The sequence below is a fragment of the Phyllostomus discolor genome, chromosome 8, assembly GCF_004126475.2.
Source record: "Phyllostomus discolor isolate MPI-MPIP mPhyDis1 chromosome 8, mPhyDis1.pri.v3, whole genome shotgun sequence".
NCBI lineage: Eukaryota > Metazoa > Chordata > Mammalia > Chiroptera > Phyllostomidae > Phyllostomus > Phyllostomus discolor.
Window position 1 is genome coordinate 94,435,322 of NC_040910.2, and position 25,158 is coordinate 94,460,479.

At 46.4% G+C, this 25,158-nt stretch overlaps 1 protein-coding gene across 2 annotated transcripts in view; it reads left to right on the forward strand.

Moving 5' to 3' along the window:
- AATF (apoptosis antagonizing transcription factor) overlaps nucleotides 1–23,649 on the forward strand; it is a 102,798-nt gene extending 79,149 nt beyond the window's left edge. The window contains exons 11-12 of one of the 2 annotated variants that reach the window (XM_028519987.2): nucleotides 723–794; nucleotides 23,067–23,649. In XM_028519987.2, the coding sequence (XP_028375788.1) occupies nucleotides 723–794; nucleotides 23,067–23,130 (136 nt within the window). In that variant the 3' untranslated portion in view covers nucleotides 23,131–23,649. Of the gene's footprint in view, nucleotides 1–722; nucleotides 795–13,568; nucleotides 13,594–23,066 lie in introns of those variants that run through there. The other variant, XM_036033618.1, reaches the window with a different exon arrangement.
- Nucleotides 23,650–25,158: the final 1,509 nt, after the last annotated feature.

Here is a 25,158-nt window from a genome sequence, read left to right on the forward strand (position 1 = left end):
TCGTATGTTTGTTCAGCCCTTTCACCAGAGAATCTCAAAACATTCTTTTTACAAAATATTATTTTTTTTATTGGCAAGAAATGGAGGTGATGGAACTTAAATTTCTATAATATGTTGACTAAAGTTCCAGGGATGAAACTTACGTACCCACTCAGTTGTGCTCCTTCATTTAAAGATGGGAGAATGAAAGACCCAGTGGAACTAGTGAGTAGAAATGACATGGAATTCTACAAGCCTTTTCTGACTCAGGGAAGCAGTGCTAGTGAGTGATGGTGGTGGTGTTGTACCACTGCCTGTGTACTGCCAGCAAGTAGCTTTAATGATGCTGAAAAATGGTTATGATTATACGTAGAGGAAGAAATTGGGGTAGTCCTCATTGTCTTTTGTCTGGACAAAAGTAATGTTTAAGGGTTAGTCTTTTGCTCAAGGGCACAGAGTATCTACTTTTTGGGGGGCTGTGATGTAAGTGAATCTGTGTTGAACTACTGCCCTTTATTGTGCAATGTGCAGTTGTACGCTGTACGTTGTACCAGGCTTTTCTCCTGTAGCGTTAAGGGAAAGGGGTCCTACAGGGTTAAGTGCTATGTGCCCATGACTGTTCCCTATTCAACTGGAGCCAAATGTTCCTGTGGTATGTTCTCGAGTTTGTTAGTTCGTAGACTGCATTTCCTTTTCTAGTTTAATGGTTACTAATGTGGCTGCCTGTTTCCTGCTTTATTCAGGTTTCATGTCCTTAGCAAGCTGCTGAGCTTCATGGCACCTATTGACCACACCACAATGAATGATGACGCCAGGTGAGTAATAGATTAATTATGTGTCTCAAATAGCTTCATGACAGCCTGATATTGACCTGTTCTGCAGCCTGTCGCCCTCTCCATTTCTTCTTATCAGTTAACCATTTGTCATTGGCATCATAGCGAGGGTCCTTGTCACATCTCTTCACTCCCATAATTATTGTAAAACCAAAACAAAATTTCCATACATCTCAATGCTGCCTCTGGTGGTTTTTTGTTTGTTTTTGCTGTTTTGTTTTGTTTTTAACTTAAGCCGTCTTTGTAGAGTACCTGAGCTCTTGTCTGGGACCGACGGGTCAGGACAGCACATGCACTTGGGTTATATCCGGGGGGTTGGTGCATATTCTGTCCTTTTGGGACAGCTGTAGAGACTGCGGTGGGGGTGGGCATGAGGTTGTGTTTGTTTAGGCTGCCTCTGAGGATTGTTGTTTTTTTTTTTTAAGTATTTTTATAAAAGAAGTACATGCTGATTTTATAAAGCTGAGACAAAATAAAAACATACTCATAATTCAGAGATATCCATTTTTTAATAATTCCTTTTACGTTTATTAGTTGGCAAGTGATAATGTAATATTTTTTAAGATTACTTATTTATTTACTATTCATGTATATCAGTATGGACTTGTGCTTTCCTGTGTTATTGTAATCTGTTACTCTCATTATTGTAATCTGTTACTCTCATTATTTATTTTGATTTTAAATTGTCACATATTAATGGAAGTCCCTTCAAGCTGTCCTGTGTCCTTTTGAGATGTTCCAAGTCCTTCTTTGAGTACTTCCTTACTGTCTGGCACAACAAAGCTGTTTTAGGCTCAGTTTACACTCTTCATATCAGGGCTGGAATCAGTCTTTCTCCTGATAGCCCCGATTCTTCTTAGTTGATTGTGGCATTTAGAAACCAAAATCTGGGTGCTAAGGGTGCTCATTGTTACTAGGGACTGTTTTTTTCTAGGTTCTTTCAACATAGACAACTAGGAAGTGTGTGTATGCATACATAAGAAATAACCACTTTTAACACATCAGAATATTTTCTCTTCGTCATTGGGTTCCCTTTTTGTATGTTCTTGTTTTTTTTAATATATAATTAGAATTATATTCCATTGTTACGAATTTTCTTAAGTATTTTATATGCTCTGAGCATTATGCCATTAACATTATTCAAAAATTTGTAATGACTATGTAAGTTTTTAATATTACTTACTTGGCCTTTCACTAATAATTGGACATTTAAACTTCTTTTAATTATTGTTATAAATAATGCTACGGTTGACATTTTTAAATATAGATCTTTACCAAGTGAACTGATTGGTTATAATGTGGCACTTGGGACTTTTGCCAGCTTTATACCTCATACTATATGTAACCTTTTTATTTGCATATATTTAGTTTGCTACTAAATTCTATCACATCCTCCCCTTGCCTGAAAAGTAGTAGATCCGGAAGTTTAGGTGAGCACAACAATTATTAATTTTGTTTGTCCAGTGCTCTGAGTATAGAACAGCTCATGGACAGTTCTGAGTATGCTTTTCCTCAGAACTTTGTGACCTCATTTTTTTCTCTTGTGCTTTGCAAGTGAATGCCTATGTATGGCTGTTCCCCGCCCCCGCCCCATTCATTTCTATATTAGTGCATTTTTTAAAACAGTAAAATGAGTACTGTTAGAGTACTGTTAGAGTCCTTAGATGATGTGAAAAAATTATATCAACAAGAAAGGAAAACTAAGCCCTGGCTGGCGTAGCTCAGTGGATTGAGCCCAGACTGTGAACCAAAGTGTCACAGGTTTGATTCCCAGTCAGGGCAGGTGCCTGGGATGCAGGCCATGACCCCCAGCAACCGCACATTGATGTTTCTCTCTCTCTCTCTCTTTCTCCCTCCCTTCCCTCTCTAAAAATAAATAAATAAAATCTTAAAAAAAAAGAAAGGAAAACTAGATGCTTAAACCTAAACCCAGCCCATTCAGTTAATATTATTATCCCAGGCATGAAGTGAGACCTGGTTTAAATATTGGTGGCATCTTTTGAATATAATACTACTAGATCATTTAGAAATCAATTTTTTGTCATTCTTAGTTGGGTTTTTTTTTTTAAATCACCTAATTATACCTCAGAGACACTTAAGTTTTCAAGAATCTTATTTATTCGCTCATAAAGTTTGAGGCTCTGCTATATACTAGACATGAAGATTATTTGAAAATGACTGTAGTATTTAGGGTTACATTGGGCTGGGCCTGCATGGGACACAAAGCCCAACTGCAGAGGCAGAAGCGAATGGGAGGTGGTAGGGCCAGTATCTCTTGGTCTTTCCTTGTGGTCCCAAGGTGGTTGCCACCGCGGCTGCCATCCAACATGCATTCGAGGCAGGAAGAAGGGGGAGGGAGTGGCTGGAGTCAGCCATGTCGGCTTTCTTTTATTGTAAAAGGAAAGTTGTTCTCAGAATCCCCTCCAACAAACTTCTTATATCTTATTGGTCAGAACTGTGCTCTGTGGGCACTTCAGGTAGAGCAGGCAAGGGAGGAAGGATTGGGAATGTGTTTGTTGGGTAACGGTCCTTGTGGCATTCAGCGTGAGAAAAGGCTGTCCCTTGTGGCTTGGTAGCTGTTATCAACGTTGTCCTCTAGCTGGTTTAGCCATTTAACAAGGAAGTTAGTAAAAGTCTTGTAGTTGAAGAACTGAATGTTTGTTTTTACCACAGTGCTCTCAGTTCCCTTTGTGCTTCCTTAGATGCAGAGGCCTACATCCACATTACTGCTCATGCTCCTTAGTCCGCAGGGGCCGGAGTAACTGTGGGCAGAGGAACTAGGTGTCAGCTCTTTCTGCTGCTAGTATAGACGTGCAGAGCCAATAGGTATTGTTACTTAGGTAAGAAGGAGGCACTTGTAGCTTGGCCTGTTTTGTTTTTCTTTAGGTAATTCCATAACTGGAAACAATCTAGTACTATACTATTTTCTGTTCCACTCTATAAAACAGAGATATCATTGAGGAATGGAAAATTTTCAAAATCGTTAGAATATCAATATCAGTGCATACTACTTTTCCTCAAGGGACTAGCTCTGGTTTGCTTAACTTACAGATGTGCCATTCTTGGTGTGCATGTATGAATGGGGAATTTTGTTATGATTTTGAGGTAGAGAAGGAATTTACAGGTGAGGCACCAAGGCCAGAAACCATAATGGAAAATATTAATAGACCCAAAAAGTCACATTGGAAAAGACAGCAAGAAAGTTGTAAGTAAATGACAAACTGGAGAGAATTTGAACACATGACATATATTTTTTAAAGATTTTATTTATTTATTTTTAGAGAGAAGGGGAGGGAGGGAGAAAGAGAGGGAGAGAAACATTAATGTGCGGTTGCCTCTCTCATGTCCCCTGTTGGGGACCTGGCCCACAACCCAGGCATGTGCCCTGACTGGGAATCAACCAATTGGGAATCAATCAGTGACCCTTTGGTTCGAAGGCTGGCACACAGTCCACTGAGCTACCCCAGCCCGGGCTGACATATTTCTTTACTATGTGATATCACTGTTGTAAAGAATTCTTACAAATCTTTAAGAATACCCCAATAAAAATAAGGGGCAATGTATGTCAGCTAGCAAACTCAGAAACTATGAAAGAAAAATCTCAAATCGCCGAAAACAAAGACTGTCAACCTCATTAATCCAAGAATTGAAATAATGAGATTTCATTTTTTTTTAATTGGAAGACACTAAAAGATAGTAATCCTTAGTTTGGATAGTAGGAAAAACATGTACTTTCATAGACTGTTAATCAGAATATAATTGGCAAAATCATTTTGGAGGGTTATCGGGCACTATGTTTCAAATTTTTAAATGTATATATCTGTTCACCCAGAATAATCTACTTTTAGAAATGGACCTAAGGAAATAGCAAGTTGGCAAATATATTTGTATCTAGCATCTTTATTGCAACATTGTTTATAATGGGGAAAATAAGAACCAATCATGACCATCAATAGGAAACTAATTAATCATAGAAAATCATTCAGTGAAATTATAAGCAGCTGTTGAAGGATGAAGTGGATCATACGTATTAATATAATGTTAAGTGGGAAAAGTAGGCTACCAAATACTATTTCTATTATTCGAATAAGTAGATATGTGATGGGGAAAAAAAGGCAATACCTTTAAAAAAATACACTGTCTTGAAATGATCCCCAGGTTATTTTGTTAACTGGAAAAAGAGGCCGTGCTTGTAATGTGATCCACTTTGCTTTCACAGTAAACATTAAATGGGTGTGTAGGTTCCCACAGCCATGTCTGTGTTGTAGAAAATGCCTGGAAAGACTTTATGTCACAACATTTAAAGTGTGTACCTACGGGGAAGAGAATGGGGGGAAGGGGGACTTCCAGCATTTTCCGGTTTTTTTTAAAGGTTTTATTTATTTATTTTCTAAACAGAGAGGAAGGGAGGGAGAAAGAGAAGGAAGAAACAGCAATGTGTGGTTGCCTCTCACGTGCCGCTTCCCCCCCCCCCTCCCCGGGGACCTGGCCCGCAACCCAGGCATGTGCCCTGACTGGGAATCAAACTGTAAACCCTTTGGTTCACAGGCTAGCACTCAACCCACTGAGCTGCACCAGCCAGGGCAATGTTTTGTTATTTTATACTTTTATTTTGTTTTGACCTTTTGCCATGAAAATACATTTATATTAGTTGTTATTAAAAATAATAAGCTCTGAAACAGTGCACCAAACTCCTCCCATATTGATTGCTGGCTGGGGTGGAGTCCAAGGCACATTTTACTTTTTATTCTATGTATTTCTGTAATGTTCAAATTTTTTTTTACAATAAGTGAAAAGAAATGGATTGCTTTTTATCAGCAGGAAAAAAGGGACATTTTTGGTTTGAAAAGTATACATATAATATGGAGAGGAGTTAGGAAGGTCCTTGATATTTCTCTGTTAAAGCATATAAATTTAAAGGCCTTCTCTCCCTTATGGTTTCTGCTCTGTGGACCATCTGACTAGCTTCTCTTCCCACCTCACCTCCCACTTTTTAAAAGATTTATATGATCTGAAGAGAAACCACAGTGTAATGATGGCAAAATACACATAACAAAATTTCCAGCTCTTTTGATTTCTTACTGTCAGAGCAGCTGCACTTACGTTTCCTGCCTCACCCAGTCTGGTGAGCGAGGCCCTCCTCTTTCCTGTAGTCACTCCTTAGTTCCAGTTCGCTGTTCCACACACGTGCGTAAATTGGATTAATGTCAAGTGTTTGGTTGGTTGGTTGGTTGCTTTTTGTTGGGGGGTGGGCAAGTGCTGTTCCTTGTCCTTGATCGAATTGTCCTCGGATACCCCATATCCCTTGTCCAGTTTGAGCTGAAAAAATTACACTTGGTCAGTTTGAATTGAAACTGGAACATAGCTCTTGTTAAGAGAGAAATGAAGAGATCCTTACTCTTTAACACAGACTGTAACATGCCGTTAGTGGAGAAGGAAGTACTATCTTTAAAAGGATCTTGAGAAAGGTAGCGGCACCTCACCATTTCTCCTGTGGTATGGTCATGAGGTCTGTGTACTGTTATCTGTGTAGTTAATTTCTGCTGATAGATATTCTTTTCTCATGCTAGGAATTTTTCTCTTCAAGCCATCAATTATTAGTAGTAGCAGTAGTAGCAGTATTTTAAAACTTAAAAAAAATGTGGAGTGGCTCATTTTACACCCCCGTGTTACCACATTTCTCTTTGGGGGTTTTGTGCCCTAGATAAATGCTGGATACTGCTTTTAATGCCTTTCTGTGCCTTCAGGTCTCCTCTGCTAAAATTTCATATAGTCCCTGGCCCTTTATAGGTGCTGATCCAGCAGATCTTTTCTCCATTGCAAGCTAGGCGGTTGGTTTGTGTTGCGGACCTGATGCACATTCCCATTACTAGCGGAAAAGGAAATCCCACTTTGCCCGTGTACTGCGTGTTTGCATGCGGGGAGGATATTACCGTGAGCCTAAATGTGATCTCTGGCTTTGCTCAACCCTTGGGGACCCTTGGCACGGGACAGCTCAGCTCCCAGAGCAGCTACTGTTGTCCGTCAGAGTCACCTCAGCTAAGAGGCCAGAATCCCACGTGGTGTCGTAGAGACGGTTACTGGTGGGCTCGGGGGGGGGGGGGGGGGGGGGGGAAGCCTGCTGTCTTCTTGGTAGGGGATCCCTCTCAGCACAGCGTTCCCGCCAAGGACAGGTCAGGGTGCACTCACTTGCAGGGTGTACAGGGCCGCTGCCCCTGCGCTGACCGGAGAAGGGCCCGGAGCTCACCAAGGACATTTCAGAAGCAGCTTACTTTGTGTTCCCCTCTGAGGCAGACGTGTAAAGTTTATTTTTTCTCGTCCGTTGCGTTGATGGAGGTCAGATAGTAAAATGCTGGCGTGGCAAGTAGGAGAAGCAGATTCTGAGGAGGACTCTGAGACAGGTCGTGATGGGGCCCTCACAACGGGCCGCTGCCGCAGAGCTGGGGAAGGGATCCGTGTGAGCCGCTCACTTTGTTGGCACGACAGGTTTGCCGTGGGCACGGACCAGGTCTGAGTGGCAACAGCCAGCTTCATGTGCCGGAGGAGAGTCGGTGTTTGCCTCTGTGACCGCTCCTTCAGGGAGGGCCTGGGTCGGTGCCGTCCCTTAAAGGTGCAGGTATGATGTTTTCCCACGGGGCTTTTCTCCCCTGTTTACAGAGATGACAGCGATGTTAGCACTTTATAGCTACTCCATTCCTTAAAGAAATTCTCAAAAGGAACATCAAGAATTTCCATTTTGATCCCCCATGTTCTCCCCTCAAATAAAAAACCCTTTTCCCACTCCTTTTAGAAAGCTACTGGCATTTAAAAAAAAAGAGAGAAAAGAACCTGGAAAAGACCCTTTAATGATAACTAAGCACCGAATACCTTATTGTTGTACTCTGGAGTTTCAGAAGAGAGATGTGCACGTGCAGCCCAGCCTTGTGAAGTGCTTTGTTGACATCACTGCCCTGCTGTTCTCGGGGTCCCTTGGTGTGATGGAATTTCTATAGGCTGGCCTTTTTTGTGTGCGGGCCTGTACCCTAAATGTGGGGGCATGTTCCCACTCTACCGACGATGTCTTTTCCCCTGCTGGGCAACCCAGAGGTTTCTTAGACCATTTTTGATCCCCCCTTGCCAACCGTACCCCTTTGTGTAAGAGAAATAGGCACGGGATCCTGCTGAAATATTCTGCGGGAGTTTGCTCAGCATTTGAGAGCACATCAGCTAATAGCCCCAGAAACACCTCCCACAGAGCACTTTTCATTGGGTAAAAACTTGCAAGCAAGAATGGTTAAGATATAGATGTTTTTTCTGAAGCTTCTTATCTCCTAAAAAGACACAGGTTATTCTGACAGGTGAAACAAGGCCGGGCAAATATGCAACACTGATCTAATCGGCGTGAACAAGAGCGGTGTTTCCACTGGTGCTGCCTTCCACCAGCGTCATTAAAGGCTCCCGTTACTCTGTTATTAGCAGTTCCCTCTCTTCCTTATCAGATTACAGAGTGAACATAACTCACGGCAGTGAGCTGATCTCGTGTTAGAGAGGATTACAGCTCTGCATCAACTCGGATTGACACAGTTTATAATTCGCTCGTCGATGCTCAGGCGGGCGGCATCACATATTTGATGCACCCCCCCCCCACACCCCACCCCACCACCAGCAGTGACGAGGGGGAGCCCCCATACATCATCATTAGAGATGGCGTTCAGCATGGAGATAGGAGGCCTGGGGCCTGCCTCCTCAGTGATGTCAGCAGGACCAAGAAAACACTCTCAAGTCCCAACCTGAGCCTTGGGCCAGAGTTCCAAGACTGGGTTGAAAAGAAAATACTGCTCTTGTTTCCTCTGTTTTTCCTGATTCATTGCTGTTCAGTCTTATACAATTCTGGAGAATTTGCATTCTCAAATTGATGTCTTGGTTCCAAGCAGGATGCAGAGTGATAAAAGCATGTCTTCTAGAAGGAGACTGTAAATGCTGAACAGATAAGTCTTTCCTCAGAACGGGGCTTCTTGACTGTCGTTCCCATTCCTGCAGCCACATGCCCCTCGTTTCCTCAGACGGTTATGAATCCTATTTATCCCCCCAGGGTATTTCACACTCTTTAAAGTGAATGTAAATGTTTCTTCTAAAGACTTACTGTTCTTAAGTTTTTGTATTTTATTATTGCTGACTTTTAAAATACCATATCTTATAGATATTGTATTAATCACAACTGAGTAACTTGCTAGTGGGTAGGCAATAGCCAAATCCTTTCCCGTTAATTTAGATTAGACATTCATCCATCTTAATACATTTCCCACTGTGATCACTGAGCCAGCATCGGATTGCTGAGATACGTACGCCATTTCTGTTTTTAAGTGCATTCATCCTTTGCTCCGATTTATCCACCCTGAGCCTGCCACCCTGTTTCTGATTGGCCACCCTGTTTCTGAAATGACAGAATAATACCATATTTCACTTACTGAGCATTTACTACTTGCCAGATATAATACTCAGTCCTTCATATACAATTTCATTGAGTCCTTATAAAAACTACTAAAGTGTTTTATTTTGTCTGCATTTTTAAAAGATTTTATTTATTTTATTTTTAAAGCTAGGGGAAGGGAGGGAGAAAGACAAGGAGAGAAACATCAAATGGTTGCCTCTCACATGCCCCCAGCCCAGGTATGTGCCCTGACTGGGAATTGAACCAGCAACCTTCTGGTTCATAAGCAGGCACTTAATCCACTGAGCCACACCAGCCAGGGCTGCATTTTATGATAAGAATACTGAGGCACAGAGCAAATAAGTAACATATTCAAGTTAAACAGCAAGTATGTAGTGGAGCTTGTGTACTATATGCACCTAGGAGTGTGGCCTATAACCCTGCCACCATCTCCAGAAAACCAATAAGCCTTTAGAAATGTGTGCAGACAGTGTGCCAAGGGGGTGCCGCTGCTCCCACCCCTAGTCCACGCACACAAAGCCTGTCTCTCAACAAAAACTTGTTTGGGAAAAAGAAACAAAACAAGAACTTGTTTGGACTAAAATGATTTTTCCTTTTTTAATAGAGATGCTTTCTATATTAGAAGACTTTGCCTATGAAGTCACTCACCTTTTAGTATCAATCACTGAATTTCCAGACCTGCTGTTATGGTCACACCATTCTTCTGATTAGAAAGACCCCAAATTATATAATCAGCTTTGACATCTGATTCAGTCAGTTTTGTCTCTCTCTTTTTTTTTTAGGATTTTACTTATATATTTCTAGAGAGGGGAAGGAAGGAAGAAAGGGAGGGAGAGAAACATCAGTGTGTGGTTGCCCCTCACATGCCCCCTACAGAGGCCTGGCCCTCAACCCAGGAATGTGCACTGACTGGGAATCGAACCAGCGACCCTTTGGTTTGCAGACCAGCACTCAATCCACTGAGTCATACCAGCCAGGATCAGTTTGCTCTTATAGTTCTATCTCTGCCATACTTAGGCACCTATTATGTACTTTCCTTAGAAAAAATATGTTTTTCTCCTGTAATAAACACAATCTGTACTTATGGAAGAAAATTTGGAAAATACTGAAAGAACAAAGAAAAATTCATCTTTTTCTGCTATTGAGAGTTGAGCATATTAATATTTTAATGTTTTCTTGCAGAATATTTTTGAGTATATATTTTGTTAATATGTATACATAATATGTTTTAATCCCTTTTTCAGTTAACTTTATATTATAAGCATTTTAACAACATTAAGTATTTTTAAAGACATTTTAATAACTATATAATATTCAATTATGGAATATTTATTATTGGACATTTCAGTTGTTTCTGATTGTTTTTATTTTTCTTTAATTAGTGCTGCAGTGAACATATTTGTATAGAAATCCATGTTCTAAGTTTTGCTTGTGTCTTTAGAATAGGATCTTAGAAGGGTAAATCCCAGGTGAAAGACATAACTTTCCAATGGCTCTGGGGCACACGTGCTGAGTCCCATGCCCCTCCTGCCGCTCCCCGGGCGGAGGCTCACGTCTTTGCGCCTTCGCCCACGTGGAGAATCGTCTAAGTTCATAACAAACGACACCTTACTGAGTACCCAGCATGGACCGGGCACTGGACTAGGTGTCTGATGTTTACTTTCTCGTTTAACAGTAAACTTTAGGAGTCTGTATATTTATTATTTATTTGTATTTCTGTTTTTATCCTTTACCCATTTTTCTCTTTAAGTTTTCATTTGTCTTTGCAGTTTGTATGAATTCTGTATATTATGATTACATAGCATATTTCATATTTTTGTAGATTTTCCCTATTTTGCTTGCCTGTTGATGATATTTATTGGTCATATACAACTTTTCCTTTTTATGTAATCGAATACGTGAAACCTCTCCTTTGGGTATTTCTCGTGGCTTTGTGCTCAGACGGCCCTCCTGCACCCCAGGGTCAGTTGTTCGCCTGCGTGTCCTCTGAGTTTGTCTGATTTCTTTTTTTAACTTGCGTCTGCGTGGAACTTTATTTTAATGGAGGTGTAGCTCGGTGGCCTCTACTGTGCATTTCCACGGCCTCTTTTTGAGTCCCCATTGCTTTTACTTCCCACGTAGACCGTTGCACTAACAGCTTCTTTATTCACCACCAGCCTGACCTAATCAGTTCTGTGTGTCCTTGCCGCATCACGCCTTCCGAAAATACCACTTAAAGCAAGTACTCTTTGCTCTCCGTAGAATAAAAGCCATACTCTTGAACCTGCCACTCAAGGCCTATGTGCAAGGTCCCCTTGCTCCCTTTCTCTCTCCATCGCCTGTTTCAGGGAGCACCCGCTTTGTGCGATCTCCAGAATACACTCCAGACTCCGCCCACTTGTGTCTCTTAATTCTGCTCACATGACCTGGAGCATCCTCTGACCCTGCCCCACCTCAGTCTCTCCTGTCACCACGGCCAGAGTGGCGAACCCCACTCTGCCAATCCCACTTGGCCAACCCCAGCCTTTCCCGGGAGGCTTTTAGGATTCCCCACTTCCCACTGAGTGAGGGGCTTTTTCTTCCTTGAACCCCTGTTTTATTTGTTTCTCTCTAATAGCATTTTCTACAGTTCATGAAAGCATCTGTTAGTTTTTTTCATGCTAAGAATGCTTAACTTGTAAGTCAAAGTAGTATGCGTGTTTACTGCAATCTTGTATTTGGTATCGTCATGGTTTTATGCTCACATATTCGGGTTAACACACAGGCGTACCCCAGAGGCCCTGCGGGGTGGTTCCAGACCACCCCAATAAAGCAAGGGCCGTAGCCATCGTGCTCATGGATGGTCTGGCCTTTGGGGGCAAAAGTGCAGCATCTGTGAAGTGTGCAGTAAAAGGAGGTATGCCTAGGCCTGTGTTATCGTTCAGTCGTATCCTGCCTTATTGTATAGCAGTTTTGTAGCACAGGTATTACTTGCAAAGCAATTCATTTAAGGTCTTTTTGCAGTTGCTGGCAGCCTTCCCTAAGCCAGAGAGCTGATTCAGGCTGCCCGGGTGCAGAGTGCACCCTGGCTCTCGAGTGCGGTGCAACCCTGAGGAGGTCTTCTCCACGGGGCTCAGTTTTCCTCCCTAGAAAGTGAAAGTAGACCTTCTTGCTCATTGGATTCTTGAGAATGAAATGTTCTTTTTAATGTTTTTGTTTGTTTCTGAAAGGGACAATTTTAAATTAATCTGTACGGATAATTATTTAAATAAATAAAATACATGTTTTCCCATGTGTTTGTATGTATTTCATCATGTCCCTTCTCATGCAACACAGACATGCCTGTTTTTGTACAAACCTAAACAGGTTGGCTGTAGGTCTTCTGTCTGAAATGTCTGTAAAGGTCGTTAGCTCATAAGTCTATTCAGTTTGCTGGTAGGATTATGTTTGCAAACAGTCCTGTAAGGTGGACGGACAGTGGTTTCTTGCGTCTTTCGCTGAAACCTCTCCAAGTCATCTAGCTCCTGTGATGTGCTCTCCTCTGCTCCTGCAGCGCTTTGTGCGCGTCTGCATCAGGGGCAGCGTCCACCGCTCCACGGCTGTGTCCTCACTGTTTGTGGCTGATGTCCCCTCACCAGGGTGTCACACCCCCTGAGTACCAGCTCCACGTTTTTCTCACTCGTGACCATCTTGGGAAGACCCCAGAAACGAAGAGTCCAGATTTGGGATTTCACATTCCCAACCCTTTACCTAGAGAGTTTTTGTTATTTTTACTCGGTGTGAACTCTGGGAAAAGATCTTTCACGAACACTCTTTCTTGTATTTCTGTCACTTCTGAGAGTGTACACCATAGACTTTGTTGTTATACCATACGTTTCCCCTGCTCGTCCTGGCTATGATATCTATACTGTTTGGTTTCCTGTGGTCCTCCTACAGGTTTTTGGTGGGGACATGGAGACTGCAGACAGGCCTCTGTGTTTTGGACTGCCTTCAGGATTTGTTTGGTTTAAGAAGAAAACAGCTCTGGAATGGATTCTCTATGTGCATTAATAAGGCATAATAGTCCTTGGTTACCTTTTGTTATTTTTAGTGTTGGTATTAAGTGTCAAACCAAAAAGGATATTTAGATAAAGGGTACTGCCTCATTGTACTTTGAGTTCAAGGTGCTGGGAAGCCAGCATTTGTAAAGGGAAGCTGTTATAACTACCCTGGAAACGAGGTCTTGAATGAGCCATAACCACACCTTGTGTTTTATCCATTGTCTCCCTCTGGGGAGCAGAACACTTTATAAACATTAACTCTTTTACCCTCTGGGCACCTCCACTTAAAGGTAAATAGGACTGAAAGCTCTTTCTTCTCCAATATAGATGAGGAAACATCAGCCCAGAGAGGGAAATTGAGGGAAATTACTTGATCAGAGGCAGAGGAAGCGTCTGTGGCCCGGGGTGTTTGGAGTCCCAGCAGCGGAGCTGGGCTGCACCGTGGCCACCGACACCCAGGAGACCCCACTCTGAGCGGTTCCCCTTTCAGCTTCTCAGAGGCTGCTGGGGGTTGGGCCTTTGTCTCGTGAGGAATGTGAAATGCTGCAGAGACGAGCAATTGTTCTTCAATGCTTTGTGCTCCTCTATAAGAAAGAAGAAATCAATACACATTTTCTCCTACACGCACTTGGCAGCATTCCGCCTCCTCGCCTGCCTCGGTCCTGCGGGGGAGGCACAGCTGTGCAGCTCAGCAGACCCACCGGCTTCCGGGGCAGAAACGCAAACCGCTCGTGGTGCACTGAGCAGGCAGGCTTTTCAGGGCCAGTCACAGAACTGGCTGGGGTTGTCCACTTGCTGACTTCAGTGACTAGCTGGTGAACTGAGTCCGGGAGAGATGACCAAGTAGCCGAATCCTGGACAGTAAACTCGCCTGGGGAAGTTTACCTAGCAGTGTCTGGGACAGATCTCCCCTTCCTCCAAATTGCTCTCGGATTTACAGAGGAGAGAAGGAAGTTCTTGAAGGGTACTGTTAAAAACCACCAAGACTGACAGATGAAGGGCATCAACTTGCATTTTATCAATTAATATAAGTAAACTGTCTAAACAAGAGCCCTATCTCTGGGTGGATTTTATTTTTTAATGAGAAAATGTAGTATTGATTCCTGTAACTCTGTTTATAGCTTCCTGGCATTAAGCAGTTAAGTGTGAGACACGACTCACAGAGAACTCGCACCATTATTAGCAGAAATGCTGGCTGAGGTGACAGGTTAGCCCTGCAGGGCCAGGGGGTGGGATGGCGGTCTAGGTGAGGAGGAGAGAGCTCTGTCCATTGCACAGGGGTGTCGGAGCCGGGAGCCCGGTCAGATTCCAGGGCAGGGTGTTGGCAGAGAAGGGGGGTGAGCACAGAGCCTGGGAGAAGGTCTGTGCTCCTGGCTGGCAGGAGGGTGAAAGGGATGAACAGGAGAACACAGGACCTTCGCACTCTAGTGAGAGGAGTGGGGACAGCTGGCCGGCAGGTACAAGTGCCTGCCACCGGGGTCCCGTGGCCGGACTGAGCCTGGGACGTGGCATCGCAGAGTGGCTGCCCTGTGTGTGTACTTGCTTCTTTTATGTTTGGATCAGTGCTGGGTTTTTAAGAAAAAGAAACCCCACTTATTACCAGAAACACTAAAATGGCTTGCTGGAACTCTGGGGGCCAACAGCAAATACCCGCACTAATTTCTGAGTGTTTGGACCCCTTAGACTGGAGCTGAGAGATGTGCTATCTGTTGTGCCCCCTCCCAGGCCCTAGGTCGTTGGGCAAGCAGCCTTGATGGGGATACAAATGTAACTTGAGTGTCAGTCTCACCTCCGTGCGGCTGGAGGAAGTGATTCACGTCCAAGCAGTGAAGCATCCCCTGGCTTTTAACAGGAGCTGTGAGAGGGGCTGCTGTTTGAACAAGGAGCTTCATCTTCCTGAAGCCAGCAGTCACAAAACCGTAAACACAACCCCGGCCAACTCTATTGCCGGGATCGCGGTGGCTTGACGTTAATATTAAACATCTCCAGCAAGGCAGAGAGCTCTGCAGCGCAGCCACAGAATAAAAATAAATAAAAATAAAGAGAAAACCCTGCTAAAAGCGGTGAGATGATTTGTCGTCTTTCCTTTGTGAGGCCATTTGTCTTCTCTCGCATCAAATCTGTTATAAAACAGTCAAACTGTGAAAGTGGGGATCATCCCAGGGATGTGGAATATTAATGTGCAGGAGAGGAGGTGGTACCCCCTTTGTCTAGAGTGCTTCTGCCCGCCCCACCCCTGTTTTGTTTTGTTTTGTGCATGTCCACCAAGGTGAATTATTTTTCTTTAAAAGAATCTGAAAGTCTTGCTATTGGTTGGGGTGATGGAAGTTCCAAGTATTTTTCTTCCTTTGTTCAAGTAGAGTGAATTTGTAACTGACTTGGGAACCAGGGGAACCTTACCAATTTACCTCTCCTTCCCTCCTCACCTCTACTCCTCTTCCCTCTCCTTCCTGTCCCCAGCCTTCCAGTTCCTTTGTTTGGGGCCTGAACCTGCTTCTTCGAACATTTATAAATCTTCAGTCTGTCTGATCTTTAGGGGACAGGCCAGAGGCCACATGTCATCATCTGTAATTTAAAGCTGTGGGGCTAAAAGCATTTGCAGAGGCTTGAAGGACCTAGTTCTGACCTGACCAAAAGAGCGCATTGGAACAGACCTTCTAGAGTCTCCTTCAAGCAGTGGGAAGGAAGGTGATGAGAGCAGACACACTAGGTAATTTATGGGCGCAGTTTGCTGAGAGCCCGCGCTGGGTGCTGGGTCTGCCCAGAACTGCGTCGTGCACTGCCACCTTGTGGTAGGTTTGGGGAGCTGCGACTTGGCTGCTGTGGAGCTGGAGAGCTTCAGCCTGTGTCTGATTGGAGATTTGCTTTGTATCCGGATTTAGGTAATTAGTGGTAAAGGGGCTTCCTCCGAGTCACCATTACTTTGCTAACTTGATCCTGTTAAGAAATAAGCCCCCAGTAAGAGAAGGTTGCCTTCTTTTCTTTTCATCCAGTTTCTTGTTTTGTGTCTGTGTGTGTTTTTTGTTATGAAATCGAGATTAGATTTCAAAGAAAGAAGCCTGTGATCCACTTTTTGTTGCTGGGGGAGGTTGGGGAGAGTGAGAGAGAGTTAAGTGCTGACCTTTCGGCTGCATTCAGGAATCTTAAGTTTCCTACTCTTGTAATTTGTGTCTGTCATCCTCACCAGATGACACATCCTCCCTGTAAGAGCTCCTTCCCGGGACGGCCTCCCCAACAACCCCATCTTCCTGGAAGACCCCATTCCAGTGGGGTCCGCCGGTCCCACTGCCGCCTGCCACACGGCCCCCAGGGAGCACCCGGCAATTGCCTGCGGTTTGGATCAATATATTTCCCCTTTTAGGTCATAGGACATTTCTCAAACCCCTTCCTCTCTCTTGTGGAGTCACTGATACACAGGAGAATGGGTTGAGTCAGAGGAAGCAGAAGGAATGAAAGATTGTGTCTGGCATTTGGGGGAGCAGACCACAGAGCATTCAGGTAGTCGGGGTTCAAGTTGGGAGGATCCCTTCATTTGGTGTCAGTAGCAGGTGCCCAGTGATCGTTGACAAGGTACCTTTTTCAGTTGATGTTTGGAATGCCGGGCCCGTTGGGGGGCAGGTCAGAAGAGAGTGGAAGTGCTGCGGAGGCGGCAGAAGTAGGTGCTGAGAACACAGGAGCCGTGGAGACCACCCGGGCCTTCCCGGCCATTCAGTCAGGAGGGCAGGAGAACTCCCACTTTGTCACAGCACGAATGGGGCGAACCGTTTGTGTTTACTAGAAAAGAACAGACTCGGGTGGGGGAAGACATCAAGTAGTTGAGGTGCTGCCACAAGGAAGAGCAGTCAGCCCCGTCCCTCTCCTTGCTCCTCGGGTTGGGGGCCTGGGCCTGGGCCTGGGGCAGCGCGGGCCTTGGGCAGCGCGGGCCTGGGGCAATGCAAGGGAGGGACGTCTTGTGTCCCCCCGGAGAGTGCGGCCTGCCCTAGGTGGGGTCACTGCACTCAGTCACCTTCCCACCCAGCTTCTGCTCCGTTGGTCGTAAGCCCTGGGTAAGAGAGGTGCTCGCCCGTCACATCTTCGTAACCCTCACACGGTCTAACAGTTCAGGTAGACATTCAGCTGTATTTTAGGAATTTATGATACTTTTGCATTATACTTCAAGGCCAAAGACCATACATATCTAACGCATGTTTAGAAGCTTCCAAAGCACTAATAAGTAAACTGTTTTCAGAACACAAGCCTGTAAAAAAGGCACACATCAGTAACTTCACCAGTCATTTTTAAAAGCGTATCTGCCATCAGCGACCACGCCAGTCAGTGTGAGTTCCGTTCCAACTGTGGTCTCCCATCTCATAAAGATTCGGATTCAATCGGGGTTCTTCCAGACAGGAGCAGCGTGGGAATCGGAACCCTTTGTCTCACCTTCCCTTTGTGTGTCCCGTCGTCCCTTGATTCTCAAATGTGTGTCTAAGAGATTAAGTGAAGCAGGAGCAACGCTGCACCACTTCTGTGTGCAGCACAAGGGTCCTCGGCGTACACAGGACGGGGAGCGGGGAGGGTTAGGAAGGAAGAAGAGCTAGGGTGCATGCTGGGATGTGTCTTGTACATTTAGGGGGACACCCCTCCCCCCACTGAAGTGGCAGATGAGCAATTTCAAATTAATGAAGGGCACCTTGTGTGTCCAATTTAAAGTAGGAAAGCAGTGATACTGTCTCCTCTGGCACATGTGGGAGCCTGTTCGGGACTCCTGCGTATACTGCTCATCGGGGAGTATGATGCACTTTTGGAGGCTGCACGGGTTTCTTTAGGGAGCAGTGGCGTTGCTGCTGTCTCTGCTGTCACTTGCCTTTGGCCACAGGGACAGTAGGTGCAGCTCGGGGATGTCTTGCAGGCTTGGGGGTTTCTGGCCAAAGTACGGGTGTGCGGTGGCCTGGTGTGCAGCCGGCCCAGTCCCTTCAGCCTGCCAGGTGCACGCGACCAGCCCAGCAGACCGTCTGCAGGTTTAATGTGCTCGTCTGTTCGCCCAATGACTGTGAGGACCCCGGTCGGTGTTTCGGTCGGTGGGGGGCGCTGGGGTGGAGCCGAAGGGAGCACGTTTGGGCGCCCATGTCTGGGGGCCACGCTACTGCACACGCACACGGCCGTTCCGTTTGGGGCTGTGCACAGCCTGCCTCTGCGGGGGCCGCCTTCCACAGCAGCTGGGCCGCGCACACTCGAAGTCTCTTCAGAAGAATCACGTAATAAATAAGCCAAATACATACACACACACACACACACACACATTCTGTCTTTATGGAAAATGGCTGCTAATCCATGATCATTTTTTTCCCAGAAACAGGTTTTATGATAATATAGTAAAAATATTAAATTAGAAAATGCCTCACTAAGGGTTATAAAATCTTACTACACCAGAGATAGGTAATTATCCCCTCTACAGCCTAAATGACAGTTTAAAAGAAATAAAAATGTTAGTGCTCATTACTTGCTTTTGTAGGTTGCAATAAAGGGTAAGTTAAATTTTAATTCAAGGAAGAGCCCCTGCTATCGACCTTCTACCTCAGGTCCGAGTCCTGCTGATGACTCCGTGGGTTATTCCCCTGCCTGACACCAACGTTAACGCACGTTCTCCAAGGGACCTACCCGCTGGCCACTGAGGCCAGGAGTGAGGGGGAAGGGCCTACACAGGGGGAAGGCACTTCAGCTCAGAGATTCAAATCTTGATTCTTAATCTGGTAGAGAGGAGGAATTATGCATTTAAAAAAAAAGAAAGAAACTAAGTTCATTATGCGTAGCCTTAAGGGGACCTCCAGCATTAAACTGTGCACTCACCCTGGAGAGGCCGGTGGAGACAAAGCCAACCAAACGATTGATGGCCGGGCCTCTCTGCCTGGCCAGGCCTGGTGTGTGGGGACGCTGCCGGGGAGGGGTCCTGGCCGCAGAGCACAGTCTGACCCTGCCCCACGGTGACTCTTTGGTACCTGCTTTTATTTCTAGGTTTGTTTTCCTTGGGGTGGGGCGAGGCTTGTGGACACTTTCTGTTTCTCTTCAGATGCTACTCCCTGCCCTGCACGTGGCACCCGTCTGTGTTTGGGGCAGAGCTCAGCCCACCCTACAGGCAGTCTGCACCCTGGGTGGGAATGGCTTCCCCAGGAAGGTCCACGCGCTGGATGTGTCTGCAAGTGCACCTGTGCCGGGGGCTGCAGGTTCTTTTTACCTGCCTGTCACAGTTGTCCTTGTCCACCTGGCACCAAGCTGCCTCGGGCCCCTCCTCGCCCTGACCCAGGGCACCACCCCGGAGGGCAGCGCAGGGTGTCCGTGTGGGCGGAGAACTGCTGCGGCTGAGGGCCAGCAATGAGCCCCTGTGGGTCCGAGGGTTCCCAGGCCTGTAGTTTTAACGAGTTTGTAGGAGTCGATCGAGTCGTTAGCTGGTAGACCATCAAAACTAAGTTTTGGTAGCAGATCACTGTGGTTTTTTCCTTTACTTTGGTGTATAACTCAGAAAGAATTAAAAGAATTGAATGGCACCACTCTGACAAACCTCTCCCGTTCCCGTCTACTTGTTTATGTGGCATGGTCTCTCAGCACTCAGGGCTACAAACCACAGACTGAAGTAGAGTCGAAGCGGAACCCTCTTCCACTCCAGCAAGGAACGGCGCTCCCACGGGTACGCGGACGGAGCAGGGAGAGCCTCACCTGGCTCACCGAGAGATGCACGTCCCGCAGTGTCTTCCTTATTTCTGTGCCTTCAGTTTTTACCAGGATTATAGTATATTTTATCATGTTGTTATTGTGTATATGATTATATTCTAATAATAATGGTAATGATAACACAATCCAAAGGCAATTTTTTAATTACTTAGAGCCTCATGGTCTGAAGAAATTAAAATATTATTTCAACTTTTTAAATTTCAAAAAGTGTTTCATTTACATAGTTATTTTTGAGGCCAAGAAGTATGATAGGGTGATCGATAAAAGACTTTCAAGCATAAAACAATTATATTAGGACCAAAATCTCTAGGGAAAAGTCAAGTGGAAATACACATTTAAAAAGAAAAAGATGATGTAAAATTTTCAAGTTAGAGTTTGTTTACGTGCTACTTAAATGAGTGATGGTGGGCACAAATCAATTTGGCGTATAGATCTATCTCATCGAGTGTGTTACAAAAGGGATCTAAGCGTTGTATTTTAAAAATTAATGTTTGCAATATTTTGGTAATTTTATCCTTTGTGATTATTAAGTTTATTGAAAAAGTTTATATGTAAACTTAAAAATATGTGAGGGGGCTGCACAGTTTTGAAAATTCTGTTGGGCCGTGCAGAGTGCAGAGATGAGGGGCCAGGACCCCAGCCTCCACCCTTCGTGGTCCTGGCTCCCCAGCTCTGCCCGGGCAGGCGGGCGGGCACCTGGTCAGCAGGCGGGAGGTCCAGCCAGCCTGGAGCCTGTGAAGGGAGTGCTGAGTAGTTGGTGAGGGTGGGGGGCGGTGCTCCTCCTGGTGATGCTCCTGGACCTGGGGAGGGTCTGCTTTGTCTGTCTGTACAGCTGGGCTGGGGGAGGGGAGTGGGGGGGGCCAGGAAGGAGCCAGAGGTCGGCTAGGAGGCTCTGGCTGCGTTCTTGGCCGGAAGGGGAGGCCTGGAGGAGCAGCTTTGAAGGTACCAGCGTCCCTGGTTGTGGCGGGTGAGGAAGACACAGAGTTGGAATTACTTGGGGATTTTTAGATTGGACTCATTCCTTGCTCATATTCTCCTGCTCGCTGTAAAAATATTTTAAGAGCCCAGACCACTTAGCTTTCCAAGTTGCTTTGCCATGAACAGCCGCATGTTCGTCAGCTCTGCCCACCTGAGTGTGAAGCGATGTTCTGTCAGAACACGGGTGTCAGCGTTTCTCTCTGCCCCCGACCCGTGAGCCCTGCTGCAGACAGTGACTGCTGCCCGCCCAGGCGATTCTCCCGTTGGGGCGCCGAGCGGGAGCGTTTGCTGGGCGGTGGTGATGGGTGTGGTGCGGGTGGGCTTGGCGAGGTGGGGAGGGCATGACTGCAAAGGCTGAATAGCTCAGGCCTCTGTGTCCCTCTTGGTGTGGTGCTGCGGCCATAAAGTCATGCTGTCCTTTCTGTCGTGGTGGCTCCCCCGAGGTGCCATTTGGGGGTTTTTTTGTGCAATGGCTAGAGGGACTGCTTGCTGGCAGGCAGATGGCGGGCCGTAGGGTGATGACGGGAAGCCTGGGCAGGGCCTCGCTGTTGCTCCTGCGGTGGAGCTGGTGACTCAGAAGCACCTGGAAGGGAGGTTGCCAGCCTCTCGTTTGCATTTAGTGTGAAGCTGCCGAGGCAGGCTGGTTGTCTGGGATGGCCCAGAGGGGCCGGGTGGCTGGAGGGAGCAGAGGAACAAAGGCGGGGACGGTGGTCCTCCGGGTGGCAGTGCCCTGTGGCCGCACTGGAGACCCACTGGTTTCTGGCCGCACGTCCCCACAGGCCCTGCGGTCATCAGAATGATGAGGTCGGTGTGCATTCTTGGCTTCTGCAGTTTTCTTTTGAAATATTTTTTTTCTTTTAAAAAAGTTTTAATATGTTATTGCTATTGCTAGATTTTCTAATTATAGTGCCTCTATTCTTACCACAAGTATAGCGGAGTGACTTCAAAAACAGTCTAATACATTTTTATGTTAAAGTCTGGCTGAACCAAAACAGCTGTTTGAAGGGTGGTTTTTTGTTTTATTTTGAAAGTCAGCTTTGCTGATGATGACTCTCAGACACTATGAGAGCACTTTTAAAGTCCTGTTTTCCTAACCAGAGCGGCAGGCTGGCTTACGGTTAGATCTTGAAAATACAAAAGCAGAGCAGGCGCAGCTTTCTTCTGGGGCCATTGACCTGCAGGCCGGGGCCTTGGCCCGAGCGTGCCCCCTCCCCCGGGGGCCCGTGGCCAGCCTTCCCGCACACGGCCGCCGTGGATCGCCCGCCGTGGTCAGCCGGGCCCTCCGTGGTCAGCTGGGCCCTCCGCAGTCCACCTCCTCTGGTGGGTCTGACCCGCTCGGGCCCTCGTGGTTCCTCATCTCCCTCTGCTCGGAGGTTTTCTCCCCATAGAGGAGAGCGTCCCGGAGCTGCTGTCACAGTGAGAGGAGGGCAGGCCCCGACCCCGTCCTGCACAGATTCTCTCGGCCTTGACACCTGCCTCTGGCCAGGTTGCTGAGTGCATGTTGCACTCAAGAGCAGAAACAGAGGTCAGAGGTGATCCTTTGCTTTACTTCCAAGGACTCAAGACCCTGGCGTGCTGTGGCTTTCATAACATCAAACCCCAATTTTAGGAATAACAAATTAGCAATGGAACTGTGTGCTAGGCTGAGAACAGAGGAGAGGCCAGGGGAGTGAGGGAGGCTGCGCGCCGGGCAGTGATTGGGATCTTGTTGCCGGGTCATTTTCATTGTTTTTCGAGTGCTGCCGAGTCCGGGAAAATGTATGAAGTCTAAATTATATCCCCTGCATCCCACGTCTGATTGAATCCTCATCGTGTGGCAGCCTCATACATCCTATTAAAATATTCCATCTTGTTTTCTTACTTGAAGAGCCTGTGTGTAAAGGGCGAACTTACAGAAAACTCATTCCCTGGAGACAGGGTATCCAGCCACGCTGGACTATTTACATATTTTACGATTTGAGTGGCTTCTTCTAGGTCTCTCCCTTTCTATTTGTGAGTAAGAGCTGTGGGATGCATTTTTAATTGCATGGCTGTGTTTTCAATCGAACAAACAGATTAGGGCATTACCCAGCTTCTTAGTTCTTTTCTTAACCTTGAGAAGTTAACCAGTGTGTTAACCAATTCGTTTTCTTTGTCTTTCAGGACAGAGTTATATCGATCTCTTTTTGGCCAACTGAGCGCTCCCGACGACGGCCGCCGGCAGTAACAGTGCCCGTCTCTCTTGCCGTAAGGCCTTGAGGCAGGGCCTCCGACACCCGGGGGGCACCCTGGCCAGGCAGGCTGCGCACCCAGCCCCGAGGGGAGGAGCCCGCCAGCCCGTGGAGTCAGGGAGTCGGCAGCCCCCTGGGAAGGTGTGCTGTTCAGAGCACGTGCAGAATGAGTCCCAGGATGCCCGGAATCCAGCACCTGTGGGTCCTGTAACCTCCACAAATAAAGAGCACTCTTTCTGCGCCCGCAATTTCTTAAGTAGCGAGAAGTCTGATTGGGGAGGGTTTCCGTTCTGTCCCCAGCGGAATGGCCTCCTCTCGCAGCGTGAACTTCACGGAATCGCCTGGGGCGGCGCTGCTCTCTGGGTGGATAGCACCTCCCCAGCCGTCTGGCTCTGAGGGGCGGGGACGTCCGGAAACCTCTGAGCTGTGCCCCGGAGACTTTGTCACTTAGAAGTATTTGCCAGTTTGTTGCTAAATACAGATCTCTGACTTCATCTTTGTTTTTTCTTTTCACCTGTAAAGGTTCTTCCGGAGTCCTTTTGCATTCTCTCCATTCCTAAATCACAGTATTGAGATTAGCTCTGGCGTAAATCTAGCAGGAGGAAATGATTCACTTGTTTTTCATCCAAAGGTCACAAGCTGGAAATTAAATCCCCATAAGGGGGATTTATTGGCCTGCTGTGGTCAATATGCAACGAAGATTATCTTGCATAAATAATGTGTGCACGGGACTGCCCATCTCCTAGGGGCCTTGCCCAAATCTTTATTTAAAGCTACATAATTAGAGAAGAAATGTTGTGTCCAGGCCATTGAGTGCAGATGAATTTAATAACTAGTCATTGTTTTTATGTCAGAGTTTGATGTTGTTTTAAAATGTCAGAACCAAGTGCAGATTTCTGTGCCCAGGAGTCCCACGGATCCCCGACTCCGTGTCTGGGGGCCGCCGCACGGCGCCTGCAGGCCGCCCCGGCGCAGCCAGTCCCGGTGCAGCCAGTCCCGGTGCAGCGGGCCTCACAGTTTCCCGTGAGCCTCAGTGTGTCCGCTGAGCTCAGGGTGGGGCCGGTGGCGCGCGGTCTTCCCAGCTCACGTTAATTGGACCTTGGAACTGGGTGATTTGTTTTTCTTGTCTCTGTAGTTACCTCTTGGGCTTGGCTGTCAGGGAAATGTTTAATTTTCAGTGTGTCTCCAGTTACCCCGAAGATCTATCAACAGAAACAGATGAGTTCCCCCACACTTACTCTCTTCGAAATGCTCCCTTTAAAGGCAGAGGACACGCGGGCCTGTCCACCTCGCCTGAGGGTCCGGGATAGCGCACCCCGGACCAGCAGGGGAGCAGCCCGCCCACGCTGGACGCCAGTGGGCTCCGTGTTGCCCGCGCTTCCTCGGAGGAGAGGGTCTTTGTTGTAGTCTCTTCATCCGACGAAGAAAAAGATTTAAACAGGTACTTCGCAATATTTGGAGTCCAACCTGTTTAATTAAAAATGAATTAAAATCAGGAGAGATGAGAAAGAACGGACAGAATTTTCAGCAAAGGGAGGCTTGCATTTTAAAATTCAGAAGACCACCCTCCTTCCAGCCAAGAATAAATTGGAAACTATTTTAATTGACATGGATACTGCAATTCAACTGTTACTAGAAAGACAGATTAGTTGATTGATTTGCATTTTAATAAAACTAATACTTTACATTTTGGTAGCTAATGCTTATTTTTAAATGACTTGAGAACCCTTATCAAGTTTCAGTCCAGAGCCCTTTTTCAGTGTTGACGGAGGCACTCCCGTTTGTGTGGGGTTGGCTTATTTTCTTTCTGCCCAGCTGACGCCCTCACGCCCCTGAAGCCCTCCCCGGTGCAGGGAGGCCGGGCGGCCACACTGGACACCCAGCCCGGGTTCCTGTGAGGGGCCGGGAGCGGGCGCTGGGCCTCTCCCCTCAGGACAGAGAAGATGAGGCTGGTTTCTTGTCTTCATTCATTTTACATTAAAAATTAACTGAGGGAAGGAGAAGGAACGAACGGCCGAGAGACT